The sequence below is a fragment of the Trichomycterus rosablanca genome, chromosome 13, assembly GCF_030014385.1.
Source record: "Trichomycterus rosablanca isolate fTriRos1 chromosome 13, fTriRos1.hap1, whole genome shotgun sequence".
Classification (NCBI taxonomy): domain Eukaryota; kingdom Metazoa; phylum Chordata; class Actinopteri; order Siluriformes; family Trichomycteridae; genus Trichomycterus; species Trichomycterus rosablanca.
In genome coordinates, this window is record NC_086000.1 from 38,216,902 (window position 1) to 38,233,090 (window position 16,189).

Here is a 16,189-nt window from a genome sequence, read left to right on the forward strand (position 1 = left end):
TCAGTTACGAATCAATTACGAATCGTATATAACTCGGGTACGAATCGGTTTTAGATGTGAATCAGTTACGAATCAGATACGAATCAATTACGAATCGTATATAACTCGGGTACGAATCGGTTTTAGATGTGAATCAGTTATGAATCAGATACGAATCAATTACGAGTCGTATATAACTCGGGTACGAATCGGTTTTAGATGTGAATCAGTTATGAATCGGTTACGAATCAATTACGAATCGTATATAACTCGGGTACGAATCGGTTTTAGATGTGAATCAGTTATGAATCAGATACGAATCAATTACGAGTCGTATATAACTCTGGTACGAATCGGTTTTAGATGTGAATTAGTTACGAATCAGTTACGAATCAATTACGAATCGTATATAACTCGGGTACGAATCGGTTTTAGATGTGAATCAGTTATGAATCAGATACGAATCAATTACGAGTCGTATATAACTCGGGTACGAATCGGTTTTAGATGTGAATCAGTTATGAATCGGTTACGAATCAATTACGAATCGTATATAACTCGGGTACAAATCGGTTTTAGATGTGAATCAGTTATGAATCGGTTACGAATCAATTACGAATCGTATATAACTCAGGTACGAATCGGTTTTAGATGTGAATCAGTTATGAATCAGATACGAATCAATTACGAGTCGTATATAACTCGGGTACGAATCGGTTTTAGATGTGAATCAGTTATGAATCGGTTACGAATCAATTACGAATCGTATATAACTCGGGTACGAATCGGTTTTAGATGTGAATCAGTTACGAATCAGTTACGAATCAATTACGAATCGTATATAACTCAGGTACGAATCGGTTTTAGATGTGAATCAGTTACGAATCAGTTACGAATCAATTACGAATCGTATATAACTCGGGTACGAATCGGTTTTAGATGTGAATCAGTTATGAATCAGTTACGAGTCGTATATAACTCGGGTACGAATCGGTTTTAGATGTGAATCAGTTACGAATCAATTACGAATCGTATATAACTCAGGTACGAATCGGTTTTAGATGTGAATCAGTTACGAATCAATTACGAGTCGTATATAACTCGGGTACGAATCGGTTTTAGATGTGAATCAGTTATGAATCAGATACGAATCAATTACGAATCGTATATAACTCGGGTATGAATCGGTTTTAGATGTGAATCAGTTATGAATCAGATACGAATCAATTACGAGTCGTATATAACTCGGGTACGAATCGGTTTTAGATGTGAATCAGTTATGAATCGGTTACGAATCAATTACGAATCGTATATAACTCAGGTACGAATCGGTTTTAGATGTGAATCAGTTACGAATCAGTTACGAATCAATTACGAATCGTATATAACTCAGGTACGAATCGGTTTTAGATGTGAATCAGTTACGAATCAGTTACGAATCAATTACGAATCGTATATAACTCGGGTACGAATCGGTTTTAGATGTGAATCAGTTACGAATCAGATACGAATCAATTACGAATCGTATATAACTCGGGTACGAATCGGTTTTAGATGTGAATCAGTTACGAATCAGTTACGAATCAATTACGAATCGTATATAACTCGGGTACGAATCGGTTTTAGATGTGAATCAGTTACGAATCAGTTACGAATCAATTACGAATCGTATATAACTCGGGTACGAATCGGTTTTAGATGTGAATCAGTTACGAATCAGTTACGAATCAATTACGAATCTCGGGTACGAATCGGTTTTAGATGTGAATCAGTTACGAATCAGATACGAATCAATTACGAATCGTATATAACTCGGGTACGAATCGGTTTTAGATGTGAATCAGTTACGAATCAGTTACGAATCAATTACGAATCGTATATAACTCGGGTACGAATCGGTTTTAGATGTGAATCAGTTACGAATCAGATACGAATCTATTACGAATCGTATATAACCGTATCAGATATACATGGGATACAAATCAAAGCGGCAGGGAGTTTGCCATGTTTTCATTTGTGAGAAGTAAAATCGAGTCTTCTATCCATACCACAGTGTCAACTCTGGTCAGTAGGGGGCGTTACGACTCCCAAGCTCTCTAGGACCCCTGTCTGTTAGCGTGCTGTTCCGAGGGTCTCTGTGCAGCGGCATCGATGTGTACTTGCTGCAGTTACGCCCTCTGCTGATCGGTCGATGCCGCTGCACAGTGACGAGGAACAACAGAGATCAGTGTGTGTTTGATCCGTGCGCGATACGGATCTCCGTAAGAACCCGTGTTTGATCTCCACGTGGGCGGACGTTCCTTGAACTCATTCCTGTTTCCATGTCTCTGCAGCTCTACAAGGGAAGGATAAACGCCACCAGTCACGTGATCCAGCACCCCATGTACGGCGCCGGCCACAAGTTCCGCAATCTTCACCTGCCCATCTCCACCACGCTGGCCGAGGTTCTGGACCGCGTCTCCGGTACGTGTCTATAAAATAAACGCCGCGCGTTTCTGTGGGTTTAGGGACGAGCGAGAACGAACCGGACTCTCGTTTCTGTTCACCAGACACGCCGAGCATCACGGCCAAGCTGCTGAACGAGCAGAAGGAGGACAAGGAGAAGAAGAACCACGAGGAGAAGGAGAAGATGAAGGCTGATAACGGCTTCCAGGATAATTACAGCGTGGTGGTGGCTTCAGGTGCTCCTCAACACCGCAAACGTTCAAACATCACACGCTGTTCACACACGCACACACACACTGTTCACACACGCACACACACACTGTTCACACACGCACACACACACTGTTCACACACGCGCACACACACTGTTCACACACGCGCACACACACTGTTCACACACGCACACACACACTGTTCACACACGCGCACACACACTGTTCACACCCGCACACACACTGTTCACACCCGCACACACACTGTTCACACCCGCACACACGCTGTTCACACCCGCACACACACGCTGTTCACACCCGCACACACACGCTGTTCACACCCGCACACACACTGTTCACACCCGCACACACACGCTGTTCACACACGCACACACACGCTGTTCACACACGCACACACACACTGTTCACACACGCACACACACACTGTTCACACACGCGCACACACACTGTTCACACCCGCACACACACTGTTCACACCCGCACACACACGCTGTTCACACCCGCACACACACACTGTTCACACCCGCACACACACTGTTCACACCCGCACACACGCTGTTCACACCCGCACACACACGCTGTTCACACCCGCACACACACGCTGTTCACACCCGCACACACACTGTTCACACCCGCACACACACGCTGTTCACACACGCACACACACGCTGTTCACACACGCACACACACACTGTTCACACACGCACACACACACTGTTCACACACGCGCACACACACTGTTCACACCCGCACACACACTGTTCACACCCGCACACACACGCTGTTCACACCCGCACACACACACTGTTCACACCCGCACACACGCTGTTCACACCCGCACACACACTGTTCACACCCGCACACACACACTGTTCACACACGCGCACACACACTGTTCACACCCGCACACACACACTGTTCACACACGCGCACACACACTGTTCACACCCGCACACACACTGTTCACACCCGCACACACACGCTGTTCACACCCGCACACACACACTGTTCACACCCGCACACACGCTGTTCACACCCGCACACACACGCTGTTCACACCCGCACACACACTGTTCACACCCGCACACACGCTGTTCACACACGCACACACACACTGTTCACACACGCACACACACACTGTTCACACACGCACACACACACTGTTCACACCCGCACACACACACTGTTCACACACGCGCACACACACTGTTCACACCCGCACACACACTGTTCACACCCGCGCACACACACTGTTCACACCCGCACACACACGCTGTTCACACCCGCACACACACTGTTCACACCCGCACACACACGCTGTTCACACCCGCACACACACTGTTCACACCCGCGCACACACACTGTTCACACCCGCACACACACTGTTCACACCCGCACACACACACACTGTTCACACCCGCGCACACACACGCTGTTCACACCCGCACACACACTGTTCACACCCGCGCACACACACGCTGTTCACACCCGCGCACACACACACTGTTCACACCCGCACACACACACACTGCGACCCGTCGCCCAGATCGCTCCTCACCTGTGGCCGTTTCTGAACTTTGGGTGCCACGGTTCACTGACGCCAGGCAAATGCCACGGCGGTACAGCGTATTATACTGGCTACCGTCTATAGAGCGGATAGGAAAAGAGTCAGATACACATCAGATACAGATCAAATAGAAATCAGATACACATTAGATCAGTGGTGGGAAAACTACGGCCCGCGGGTCACAGGCTGTTTAATCCGGCCCGCTGAGTATTTACGAAACTGTCCTAAAACCGCATTAACTTCATCTTTTTCTTGCACTACTTGCAGGAAATTGAAACTAGTGTTTCAATTGATTCCACTAGATGGCGCACGCCAGGCGGTTAGGGTTGCACCTATACAAAATATACCACACCGTCATAAGAACATTGATTCGGCTGTTTAACTTCAATTTATTATTTTTATTCTTTATAATAATAAACCAGAACCATGTTTTAGGCAAAACAACATCATGTAATCATGTAACAACAGTGCAACAACATTTTTACATAATCTTTAGTTTGGTCCTAAGCCGGATTCGAACCTAGGGCGGAAAAACATGAGCGACGCGCTCTGCCCACTGCGCTACTCAAACAGCGGTGTAATAAACAGGTTACGCTGATTTAACCTGCACACGCACACACGGCGTTACTGAGACTAATAGTGATCACGACTTATAATAATAACCAACCGCTTTCTAATTCCCACGACAGCAGCAGTTTCCTTCTGTTTCATACACATCACCCCGTCTCTGTCTCTGCTGCATTTCTCTCCCACTGATAAAAAATACAGAACAAAGCGCGTCCAGTATCGGTTCAATACGGAACGCAGCGTTTAGTTTCCAAATAAGGAAGGATTCCGTATCTTACGTGACGGTTGGCGACCCTGCTATCACCCCAGCATGATCAAACCACTTTTGAATGTTACACGTAAACCATTAACTTGTGTTGAAAGTGCTGCTTTGGTTAAAGGCTGAATTGGTTTTGTTTAGACGGCGATACACCAAGTACAAAACAAAGATAAAAATAATAAAAAATGCATTAAAAAAAATCACATTCACGCATGTGTAAACGTGCACATAATAGGATGAGTCTGGCGTTTCATTTATATTCAAAAAATTCATCCTTTCATCACGAAAATAAAGGTTTAAATGTGAATTTATATTAGTTCCAACAACCCCACCCCCCACCCACCAGGCCCGTCTGTCATTTTTTTAAAACCCAGTGTGGCCCTTGAGCCGAAAAGTTTGCCCACCCCTGCATTAGATACAGATCAGATACATATTAGATATAACTTGGATAGAAATATAATTGTAGTGCAAGCATGGCTAAATAATTAACAACTCAGATACGACTCAGTTTCAGATATGAATCAAATATGAATAAGATACACATTTGATATAACTTTAGATATGAATCATATATAACTCAGATATGAATCGGTTCTAGATATGAATCAAATGGGAATCAGATACGAATCAGATATGAATCAAATAGAACTCAGATACGAATATGAATCATGTATAATGCCAAGTTCACACTACACGACTTTCCAAGTGGTCGGGTCGCTGTACAGTTCCCACTACACGACTGGATCTCTTGTAATCGGGAGTCTTTCAAGTCGGTGTGGATTTCACACTACGCCATCCATCACCGACTGGAACCGCAGGCGAGCTTCTCTGCTCTCCCAAACTACGTTCTGTCACGAAAACACACGTGAGAAGTGACGAGGGGTTTAATGACACCACGTCCAAAGTAGCGAGCGATCAAAGTCTGTGCGCCGATGTGCAGCGTAAAATCAAAGAGGAAAAATAAATCTGAGTGGATTTGGCAACACGAACGATCAGGTCAGAAATACTGTAAAACGTGTGTGTGTGTGTGTGTGTGTGCTGATGTATTCTGATATAAACTATATTATCCCCCCCGTCCCACCGGTTTACGCTCCTCTCCTGCGTTTCCCCTCACACCGTATCCTGCGTTCTCATTGGCTGTTCGACACCGCACTCACTGCCGGTCGGGCGACTCGGATCAGATATCTGACGAGCTAGAAATCTCGCTCGGCGAGCCGCTCGGATGGAGTTGTCGGGTAGTTCACACATAGCGATCGAGAGCCGAGTTTCGATCGCCGAGCGAACGCCGTGCAGTCGTGCAGTGTGAACCGGGCATAACTTAGATATGAATCGGTTTTAGATATGAATCAGATACACATCAGATAGAATCAGAAACCCTCCCACACAGTTGTTACCACAGATCGGATTTGTTCCCGCTAAAAATAAAAAAAATGTAACTTGGCTTAACTCTCACTCCAACGTTTGTTCTGCCACTTGTCATCAGATACCACCAGTTCTAAATAAAAACGAACACCGGCCGCCCACTGCCAGTGTGAACACCTTCCTGGTGCAACATCACTATTAATCCAGGCTTGTTTCTGGAACTAAAGCTGCTCTGATGTGTCCCTCTAATGTTTGGGATCCCATACCACCATGCACCTTCTGTATTTCTGAGCCCAGCCTGGGATTCAAACCCCCAGATCTCAGGCAGTGCTGTTTGCAACACTCATGCTAGACGAACTATCGTCCAGGCTACAGGAGAATAAGATGCGTCCAGTCTTTAACGGTGTGTGTGTGTGTGTGTGTGTGTGTGTGTTAGGTCTGAAGTCTCAGTCGAAGCGAGCTCTGTCCACTCCTCCCCGCCCGCCGTCCCGCAGAGGCAGAGTCCTGAGCGACAAACTGGCCTCGTCGTCGGGCGTGGACCCATCTTCCAAAACCATCAGCGTGCCCGTCTTCCACCTCTACCATAAGCTGCTGCCAGGTAGGTGCCCAGCAGGGCGCGGTTCACTGTTTTAGGGGAGAGCTTAGATGGTGTGTGTACGGGTACCGACCCTCTGCCCTGTCGTGCCCTCACAGCTCAGCCGTTACCGGGCGAGATGACCCTGGCTCAGCTGCTGACCCTGCTGTATGAGAGGAAGCTCCCTCAGGGTTACCGCTCCATCGACCTGAGCGTCAGACTGGGTTCCAAACTCATCTCCGACTCCGGCCTCTCCAAGACCGACTCCTTCAAACGGCTCCGCACGGACAAAGGTACGCCGCTGCTGCAGAGCGATGACCTTGAGACTTTTGGAATGCTGATGATTGAAGAGGCGTAAATATGTGGACGGGGGTTCGAAGCAGGCGGCACCTTAAACTAGACTAAAAGAAAAGCTAACGGTTTCTCCGGTGTGTTCATGTGACCTGTAATTCTGCACTTTTTTATTTATTTAGTCATATCCAATCCCCGATTTACATCCCTAACACATAAAAATCAGGTACGAATCAAATACGAGTCAGAAGCACATTTGATACAAATCAGTTACACATGGGATATAACTCAGAAACGAATCAGTTTCACGTTGTATACAGATTAGTTAGGAATGAGATATAACTCAAATATAAATCTAACTAGCGTAAGCACGGTGTAATACTACTAAATAAATACAATATAAAATAAAAATAAACGTCCTAGATACGAATCGGTTTCAGATATGAATTGAATATGAATCAGATACAATTTAAATACAAATTCAATGCAAATTTAATACATATGATACCAATTTAATTAATTACATTTACATTTACATTTTCAGCATTTAGCAGATGCTTTTATCCAAAACACAGTGAGCTGAACACGATGAGCAATTGAGGGTTAAGGGCCTTGCTCAGGGACCCAACAGTGGCAACTTGGTGGTGGTGGGGCTTGAACCGGCAACCTTCTGTTTACTAGTCCAGTACCTTAACCACTGAGCTATCACTGTATAATTAGATAAAAATTCAATACAATTTAATACAAATTTAATAAATCTGATACAAATTTGATAAAAATTTAATAAGTTAGATAAAAATATAATAAATTAGATACAAATTTGATACAAATTTAATAAATTGGATACAAACTTAATAAATTAGATTCAGATATAATAAATTAGATTCAGATATAATAAATTAGATTCAGATATAATAAATTAGATACAAATTTAATAAATTAGATACAAATATAATAAATTAGATACAAATATAATAAATTAGATTCAGATATAATAAATTAGATACAAATTTTATAAATTAGATACAAATATAATAAATTTAATACAAATTTAATAAATTAGATACAAATTTGATACAAATTTTATAAATTAGATACAAATATAATAAATTTGATTTAGATATAATAAATTAGATACAAATTTAATAAATTAGATACAAATATAATAAATTTAATACAAATTTAATAAATTAGATACAAATATAATAAATTAGATTCAGATATAATAAATTAGATACAAATTTTATAAATTAGATACAAATATAATAAATTTAATAAAAATTTAATAAATTACATACAAATATAATAAATTAGATACAAATTTGATACAAATTTAATAAATTAGATACAAATATAATAAATTAGATACAAATATAATAAATTGGATACAAACTTAATAAATTAGATTCAGATATAATAAATTAGATACAAATTTTATAAATTAGATACAAATATAATAAATTTAATACAAATATAATAAATTAGATTCAGATATAATAAATTAGATACAAATTTAATAAATTACATACAAATATAATAAATTAGATACAAATTAGATACAAATATAATAAATTAGATACAAACTTAATAAATTAGATACAAACTTAATAAATTAGATACAATTTCAATAAATTACATACAAATATAATAAATTACATACAAATTTTATAAATTTGATACAAACTTAATAAATTAGATACAAACTTAATAAATTAGATACAAACTTAATAAATTAGATACAATTTCAATAAATTAGATACAAATATAATAAATTAGATACAAATTTTATAAATTTGATACAAACTTAATAAATTAGATACAAACTTAATAAATTAGATACAAACTTAATAAATTAGATACAATTTCAATAAATTAGATACAAATATAATAAATTAGATACAAATTTTATAAATTTGATACAAACTTAATAAATTAGATACAATTTCAATAAATTACATACAAATATAATAAATTAGATACAAATTTTATAAATTTGATACAAACTTAATAAATTAGATACAAACTTAATACATTAGATACAATTTCAATAAATTAGATACAAATATAATAAATTAGATTCAGATATAATAAATTAGATACAAATTTAATAAATTAGATACAAATTTAATAAATTACATACAAACTTAATAAATTAGATACAAACTTAATAAATTAGATACAATTTCAATAAATTAGATACAAATATAATAAATTAGATACAAATTTTATAAATTTGATACAAACTTAATAAATTAGATACAAACTTAATAAATTAGATACAAACTTAATAAATTTAATACAAATTTAATAAATTAGATACAAATATAATAAATTAGATTCAGATATAATAAATTAGATACAAATTTTATAAATTAGATACGAACTTAATAAATTAGATACAAATTTAATAAATTAGATACAAACTTAATAAATTAGATATAAACTTAATAAATTTAATAAATTAGATAAAAATTTAATAAATTAGATACAAACTTAATAAATTAGATACAAATTCAATAAACATTAGATGCAAATTTGATATAAATTAGATACAAGTCAGATATTGATCAGATACAAATAGATACGAATCATTATGAATTAGATAAATTGAGATGACAATGATTTCCTGTAGTCCTACACTTGACAGCAGCGACTCCTACTGTCTGGTCGAGGCGATGACACCAGTCTCGGAAGAACTGGGAATGAGTAGTGCTGTCCGCTATACGAACTCAGGCTCTGGGAAAGAAGCGACCGGGTTGTGCTAGTCTGACTCGTGTGTGTGTGTGTGTGTGTGTGTGTGTGTGTGTGTGTGTAGAGCACTGTGAGATGTTGAGCAGCTGTACAGAAGATGACATGATGACCCCCACAGACGAGTGTTTGGACGCCGCCATCGACGAGTCCCTGTTAGAGACGAGTCCCATCCAGTCCCCGCTTCAGGTTTTCGCCGGCATGGGGGGTCTGGCGCTCATCGCCGAGCGGCTGCCCATGCTGTACCCGGACGTCATTCAACAGGTCGGTGTAACGCACTCGGGGAATGCAGGTGCCCGGGTGGCACAGCAGTCTGATGCCCTGTGTGTGTGTGTGTGTGTGTGCGCAGGTCAGCACCCCCGTAGTAGCGTCGTCCACCCAGGAGAAGCCCAAAGACAGCGAGCAGTTCGAGTGGGTGACCATCGAGCAGTCGGGCGAGCTGGTGTACGAGGCGCCCGAGAGCGTCGCCGCCGAGCCCCCGCCCATCAAGTCGTCCGTCCAGACCACGTCCCCCATCCCCGCCCACTCGCTGGCCGCCTTCGGGCTCTTCCTGCGCCTGCCGGGCTACGCCGAGGTGCTGCTGAAGGAGAGGAAGCACGCGCAGTGCCTGCTGAGGCTGGTCCTGGGCGTCACCGACGACGGCGAGGGAAGTAAGTGGCGATGATCGCCGGAGCCGGTGTGTTGCGGCCTCCGGTGGCCGGCCGGGCGACCGCACCGAGATGGTAGCTCTCCATTATTCACCATCTCGGTGCGGTTGCGCCGGCCGGCCACCGGAGGCCGCAACCGCAGCCTTTTGTGGTCCATTGTGGCTGCCGGACTGGTACTGTGGTATTTGTGCCACTTAGAGGCAGAAATACTACCCACACACACAAGCGATTGATTATTGAAATGCCCCCCTCACCCCACTGGCTGCACTAATCGTGTGTGAATGAGCTGGTGCCTGTTTTTATTACACACACACACACACACACACACACACACACACACACACACACACACACAGTGATTCATTGACGCTTGTCTATCGATCAGCTGATTGTTTAGGGAGTCGGTGATTGATTAACCTGCACTCTCTCATCTCTATCAGGCTCTTCATTACACCTTCCAACACACACACACACACACAATTCGACAGTGACAACTTGGTGACGGTGGGGCTTGAACCTGCAACCTTCGGCTCAATCGAATCCTTTTTAACATGAATGACTGTGTAAATGAATCATTCTCGACATTACTGACTCTTTTCAAACGAATTATTCTTGACATGAGTGACTCAGTTCAGACGAATCATTCTTGACATGAATGACTCTGTTCAGATGAATCATTCTTGACATGAATGACTCTGTTCAGACGAATCGTTCTTGACATGAATGACTGTTCTAAATGAATCATTCTTGACATGAATGACTGTTCAGACGAATCGTTCTTGACATGAATGACTCTGTTCAGACGAATCGTTCTTGACATGAATGACTCTGTTCAGATGAATCATTCTTGACATGAATGACTCTGTTCAGATGAATCGTTCTTGACATGAATGACTCTGTTCAGACGAATCGTTCTTGACATGAATGACTGTTCTAAATGAATCATTCTTGACATGAATGACTGTTCAGACGAATCGTTCTTGACATGAATGACTCTGTTCAGATGAATCGTTCTTGACATGAATGACTGTTCAAATGAATCATTCTTGACACGAATGACTCTGTTCAGACGAATCGTTCTTGACATGAATGACTCTGTTCAGATGAATCATTCTGGACATGAATGACTCTGTTCAGACGAATCGTTCTTGACATGAATGACTCTGTTCAGATGAATCATTCTGGACATGAATGACTCTGTTCAGACGAATCGTTCTTGACATGAATAACTCTGTTCAGATGAATCATTCTGGACATGAATGACTCTGTTCAGACGAATCGTTCTTGACATGAATGACTCTGTTCAGATGAATCGTTCTTGACATGAATGAATGTTAAGCACGGTCTGTGCTGACTGGTTGAGGAGCCTGCGGGGCGGGGCAGGTAATGATTATGGATGGAAATGCAATACTGCGCTCTGTGAGACCCCGCCCCTGACAGGTGAAAAGAAGTGACCAGAGGCTGCACTTGTGCCAGAGGGGCGGCGACAGTGACGACTGACCACGACTGGATTGGGTGGAAAAAGGGGGGGGAATCAAATTAGTGGCAGGTGTAGCTTAGTGGTTAATGTACTGGACTAGTAATCAGAAGGTCGCTGATTCAAGCCCCACCACTGCCAGGTTGCCACTGTTGGGCCCTTGAGCGAGGCCCTCACAGTACTGTAGAACGTTCGATGCCTCGTCTGCGTGACGACTGACGGATACGTGTGTCGGTCTCTGTGTCTCTCCGTCAGGTCACATCCTTCAGTCTCCGTCGGCCAACGTCCTCCCCACGCTGCCGTTCCTGGTCCTGCGCTCCCTCTTCAGCTCCACCCCGCTCACCACCGACGACGGCGTTCTGCTGCGCCGCATGGCTCTGGAGATCGGCGCCGTGCACCTCATCCTGGCCTGTCTGTCGGCGCTGAGCCACCACGCGCCACGAGTGCCCACCAAGAACGCCAACCAGACCGAGGTACACGTTTATGTCCTGCACACCCGGTACCTGACCCCCTGTATCCATGCTCGGAGGGCTGCTCAAGCCAATGAATGACTCTGTTCAAATGAATCGTTCTTGACATATAACTCTGTTCAAATGAATCCTTTTCAGCATGAATGACTGTGTAAATGAATCATTTTTAACACGAATAACTTTGTTCAAACGAATCGTTCTCAACATGAATGACTCTGTTTAGATGAATCACTCTCGACATGAATAACTGTGTAAATGAATCATTCTCGACATCACTGACTGTTCAAATGAATCATTCTGGACATGACTGACTTAGTTCAAACGAATCATTCTTGTTTTGAATGACTCAGTTCAAGTGAATCGTTCTCAACATGAATGACTCTGTTTAGATGAATCGCTCTCGACATGAATAACTCTGTAAATGAATCATTCTCGACATCACTGACTGTTCAAATGAATCATTCTGGACATGAATGACTCTGTTCAATCGAATCCTTTCTAACATGAATGACTGAGTAAATGAATCATTCTCAACATCATTGACTCTGTTCAAATGAATCATTCTTGGCATGACTGACTTAGTTCAAACGAATCATTCTTGTTTTGAATGACTCAGTTGAAGCGAATCGTTCTTAACACGAATAACTCTGTTTAAATGAATCATTCTCGACATGAATGACTCTGTTCAGACATTGTTCTTGGCATACATGACTCCATTTAAGGAAATCGTTCTTGACGCGAATGACTGTTCAGATGAATCATTCTAGTCTCGACCGACTCTGTTCAAATGAATTGTTCTTGACATGAGTGGCTCAGTTTAAACGATTCGTTCTTGACTTAACTGACTCTGTTCAAATTACATTTTCTTCACATGAATGACGAATCATTCTTGACATCATTGACTGTTTAAACAAATCATTTTCAACTTAAATGACTCTGTTCAAATGAATCGTTCTTGACTCAAAGGACTATGTTCAAACGAATCATCAAATTTTCATCACATGATTGATTGTTTGAACGAATCATTCTTAACATCATTGCCTGTTCAAATGAATCGTTCTTGACACGAATGATTATTTTCAGATGAATCCTTCTTGACTTGAATAATCTAAGTATGTGTGTGTGTGTTTGTGTGTGTGTGTGTGTGTGTTAGGCGCAGGTTTCCAGCGGGCAGGGTGTGGGCAGTGCTGATGACCAGCAGCTGTACTGGGCGAAGGGGACCGGATTCGGAACCGGTTCCACAGCGTCGGGCTGGGACGTGGAACAGGCTCTCAACAAACAGAGGCTGGAGGAGGAACACGTCACCTGTCTGCTCCAGGTAACCAGCCGGTCCGAACGTCCAGATCTGTTAGTGTTCAGTGTACTGCAGCTGCAGCTCATGGAGCCGTGGCTCAGGTGGTTGTGGAGCTGAACGTGGTACAAACACCTGATGATGATGAGTGTGTGTGTGTGTGTGTGTGTGTGTGTGTGTGCTCCGTGTTAGGTGCTGGCGAGCTACATTAACCCCTCGGGGTGTGTGAATTCGGCCGAGGGGGGGTTGCTGGAGGGGGGGAGCCACAGCAGCGCTGCTCTACCTTCAGTTCTTCAGGAGCTCCTCAGCCAGTCCTGTCTCATCCCCGCCATGTCGTCCTACCTACGCAACGACTCCGGTACTGAACACACGCCTACCTTACTCTGTGTGTGTGTGTGTGTGTGTGTGTGTGTGTGTGTGTGTGTGTGTGTGTGTGTGTGTGTGTGTGTGTGTGTGTCCACATATACTGCTGCTTCGGTCAGAACTGTGTGTGACGTTCATCGTCACACACCTGACAGACGTGGTGCTGAATAACAATACACTCTGTGTGTGTGTAATATATCATGTAGCCAGTAGGTGGCGCCCCAGAGGTTTTACACAGATCAGTTTCTCTTGTGACGTTTTCGTAACGATTGTGTCAGTGGTGAATTTTAACCTGCACTCTACAGCTCGTACCCCTGATTTAAACCTCTTACCCCTAAATTCATCTTCTTACCCCCTCGATTTAAAGCTCGTACCCCTGATTTAAAACTCTTACCCCTGATTTAAACCTCTTATCCCCTCGATTTAAACCTCTTACCCCTTATTTAAATCTCTTACCCTGATTTAAACCTCTTACCCCCTCGATTTAAACCTCTTATCCCCTCGATTTAAACCTCTTACCCCTGATTTAAAACTCTTACCCCTGATTTAAACCTCTTATCCCCTCGATTTAAATCTCTTACCCCTTATTTAAATCTCTTACCCCCTCGATTTAAACCTCTTACCCCTGATTTAAAACTCTTACCCCTGATTTAAACCTCTTACCCCCTCGATTTAAAACTCTTACCCCTGATTTAAAACTCTTACCCCTGATTTAAACCTCTTATCCCCTCGATTTAAATCTCTTACCCCTTATTTAAATCTCTTACCCTGATTTAAACCTCTTACCCCCTCGATTTAAACCTCTTATCCCCTCGATTTAAACCTCTTACCCCTGATTTAAAACTCTTACCCCTGATTTAAACCTCTTATCCCCTCGATTTAAATCTCTTACCCCTTATTTAAATCTCTTACCCTGATTTAAACCTCTTACCCCCTCGATTTAAACCTCTTATCCCCTCGATTTAAATCTCTTACCCTGATTTAAACCTCTTACCCCTAAATTCATCTTCTTACCCCCTCGATTTAAAGCTCGTACCCCTGATTTAAAACTCTTACCCCTGATTTAAAACTCTTACCCCTGATTTAAACCTCTTATCCCCTCGATTTAAATCTCTTACCCCTTATTTAAATCTCTTACCCTGATTTAAACCTCTTACCCCTCGATTTAAACCTCTTATCCCCTCCATTTAAACCTCTTACCCTGATTTAAACCTCTTACCCCCTCGATTTAAACCTCTTATCCCCTCCATTTAAACCTCTTACCCTGATTTAAACCTCTTACCTCCTCCATTTAAACCTCTTACCCCTCGATTTAAACCTCTTACCCTGATTTAAACCTCTTATCCCCTCGATTTAAACCTCTTACCCTGATTTAAACCTCTTACCCCCTCGATTTAAACCTCTTACCCCTTATTTAAATCTCTTACCCTGATTTAAACCTCTTACCCCCTCGATTTAAACCTCTTACCCTGATTTAAACCTCTTACCCCCTCGATTTAAACCTCTTACCCCTTATTTAAATCTCTTACCCTGATTTAAACCTCTTACCCCCTCGATTTAAACCTCTTACCCCTCGATTTAAATCTCTTACCCTGATTTAAACCTCTTATCCCCTCGATTTAAACCTCTTACCTCCTCCATTTAAACCTCTTACCCCTGATTTAAACCTCTTACCCTGATTTAAACCTCTTACCCCCTCGATTTAAACCTCTTACCTCCTCCATTTAAACCTCTTACCCCTGATTTAAACCTCTTACCCCCTCGATTTAAATCTCTTACCCCTTATTTAAATCTCTTACCCTGATTTAAACCTCTTACCCCCTCAATTTAAACCTCTTACCCCTGATTTAAACCTCTTACCCCCTCGATTTAAACCTCTTACCATGATTTAAACCTCTTATCCCCTCAATTTAAAC

The 16,189-nt window shown here is 42.1% G+C and overlaps 1 protein-coding gene across 5 annotated transcripts in view; it reads left to right on the forward strand.

The window, feature by feature from the left end:
• Positions 1–16,189, forward strand: part of birc6 (baculoviral IAP repeat containing 6) — a 145,469-nt gene that overhangs the window by 89,630 nt on the left and 39,650 nt on the right. For all 5 annotated transcript variants that reach the window (XM_063006839.1, XM_063006842.1, XM_063006843.1 and 2 more), the window contains exons 57-65: positions 2,313–2,442; positions 2,529–2,660; positions 6,849–7,010; positions 7,106–7,279; positions 10,093–10,289; positions 10,375–10,675; positions 12,405–12,622; positions 13,773–13,937; positions 14,103–14,268. In XM_063006839.1, the coding sequence (XP_062862909.1) occupies positions 2,313–2,442; positions 2,529–2,660; positions 6,849–7,010; positions 7,106–7,279; positions 10,093–10,289; positions 10,375–10,675; positions 12,405–12,622; positions 13,773–13,937; positions 14,103–14,268 (1,645 nt within the window). The remainder of the gene's footprint in view (positions 1–2,312; positions 2,443–2,528; positions 2,661–6,848; positions 7,011–7,105; positions 7,280–10,092; positions 10,290–10,374; positions 10,676–12,404; positions 12,623–13,772; positions 13,938–14,102; positions 14,269–16,189) is intronic.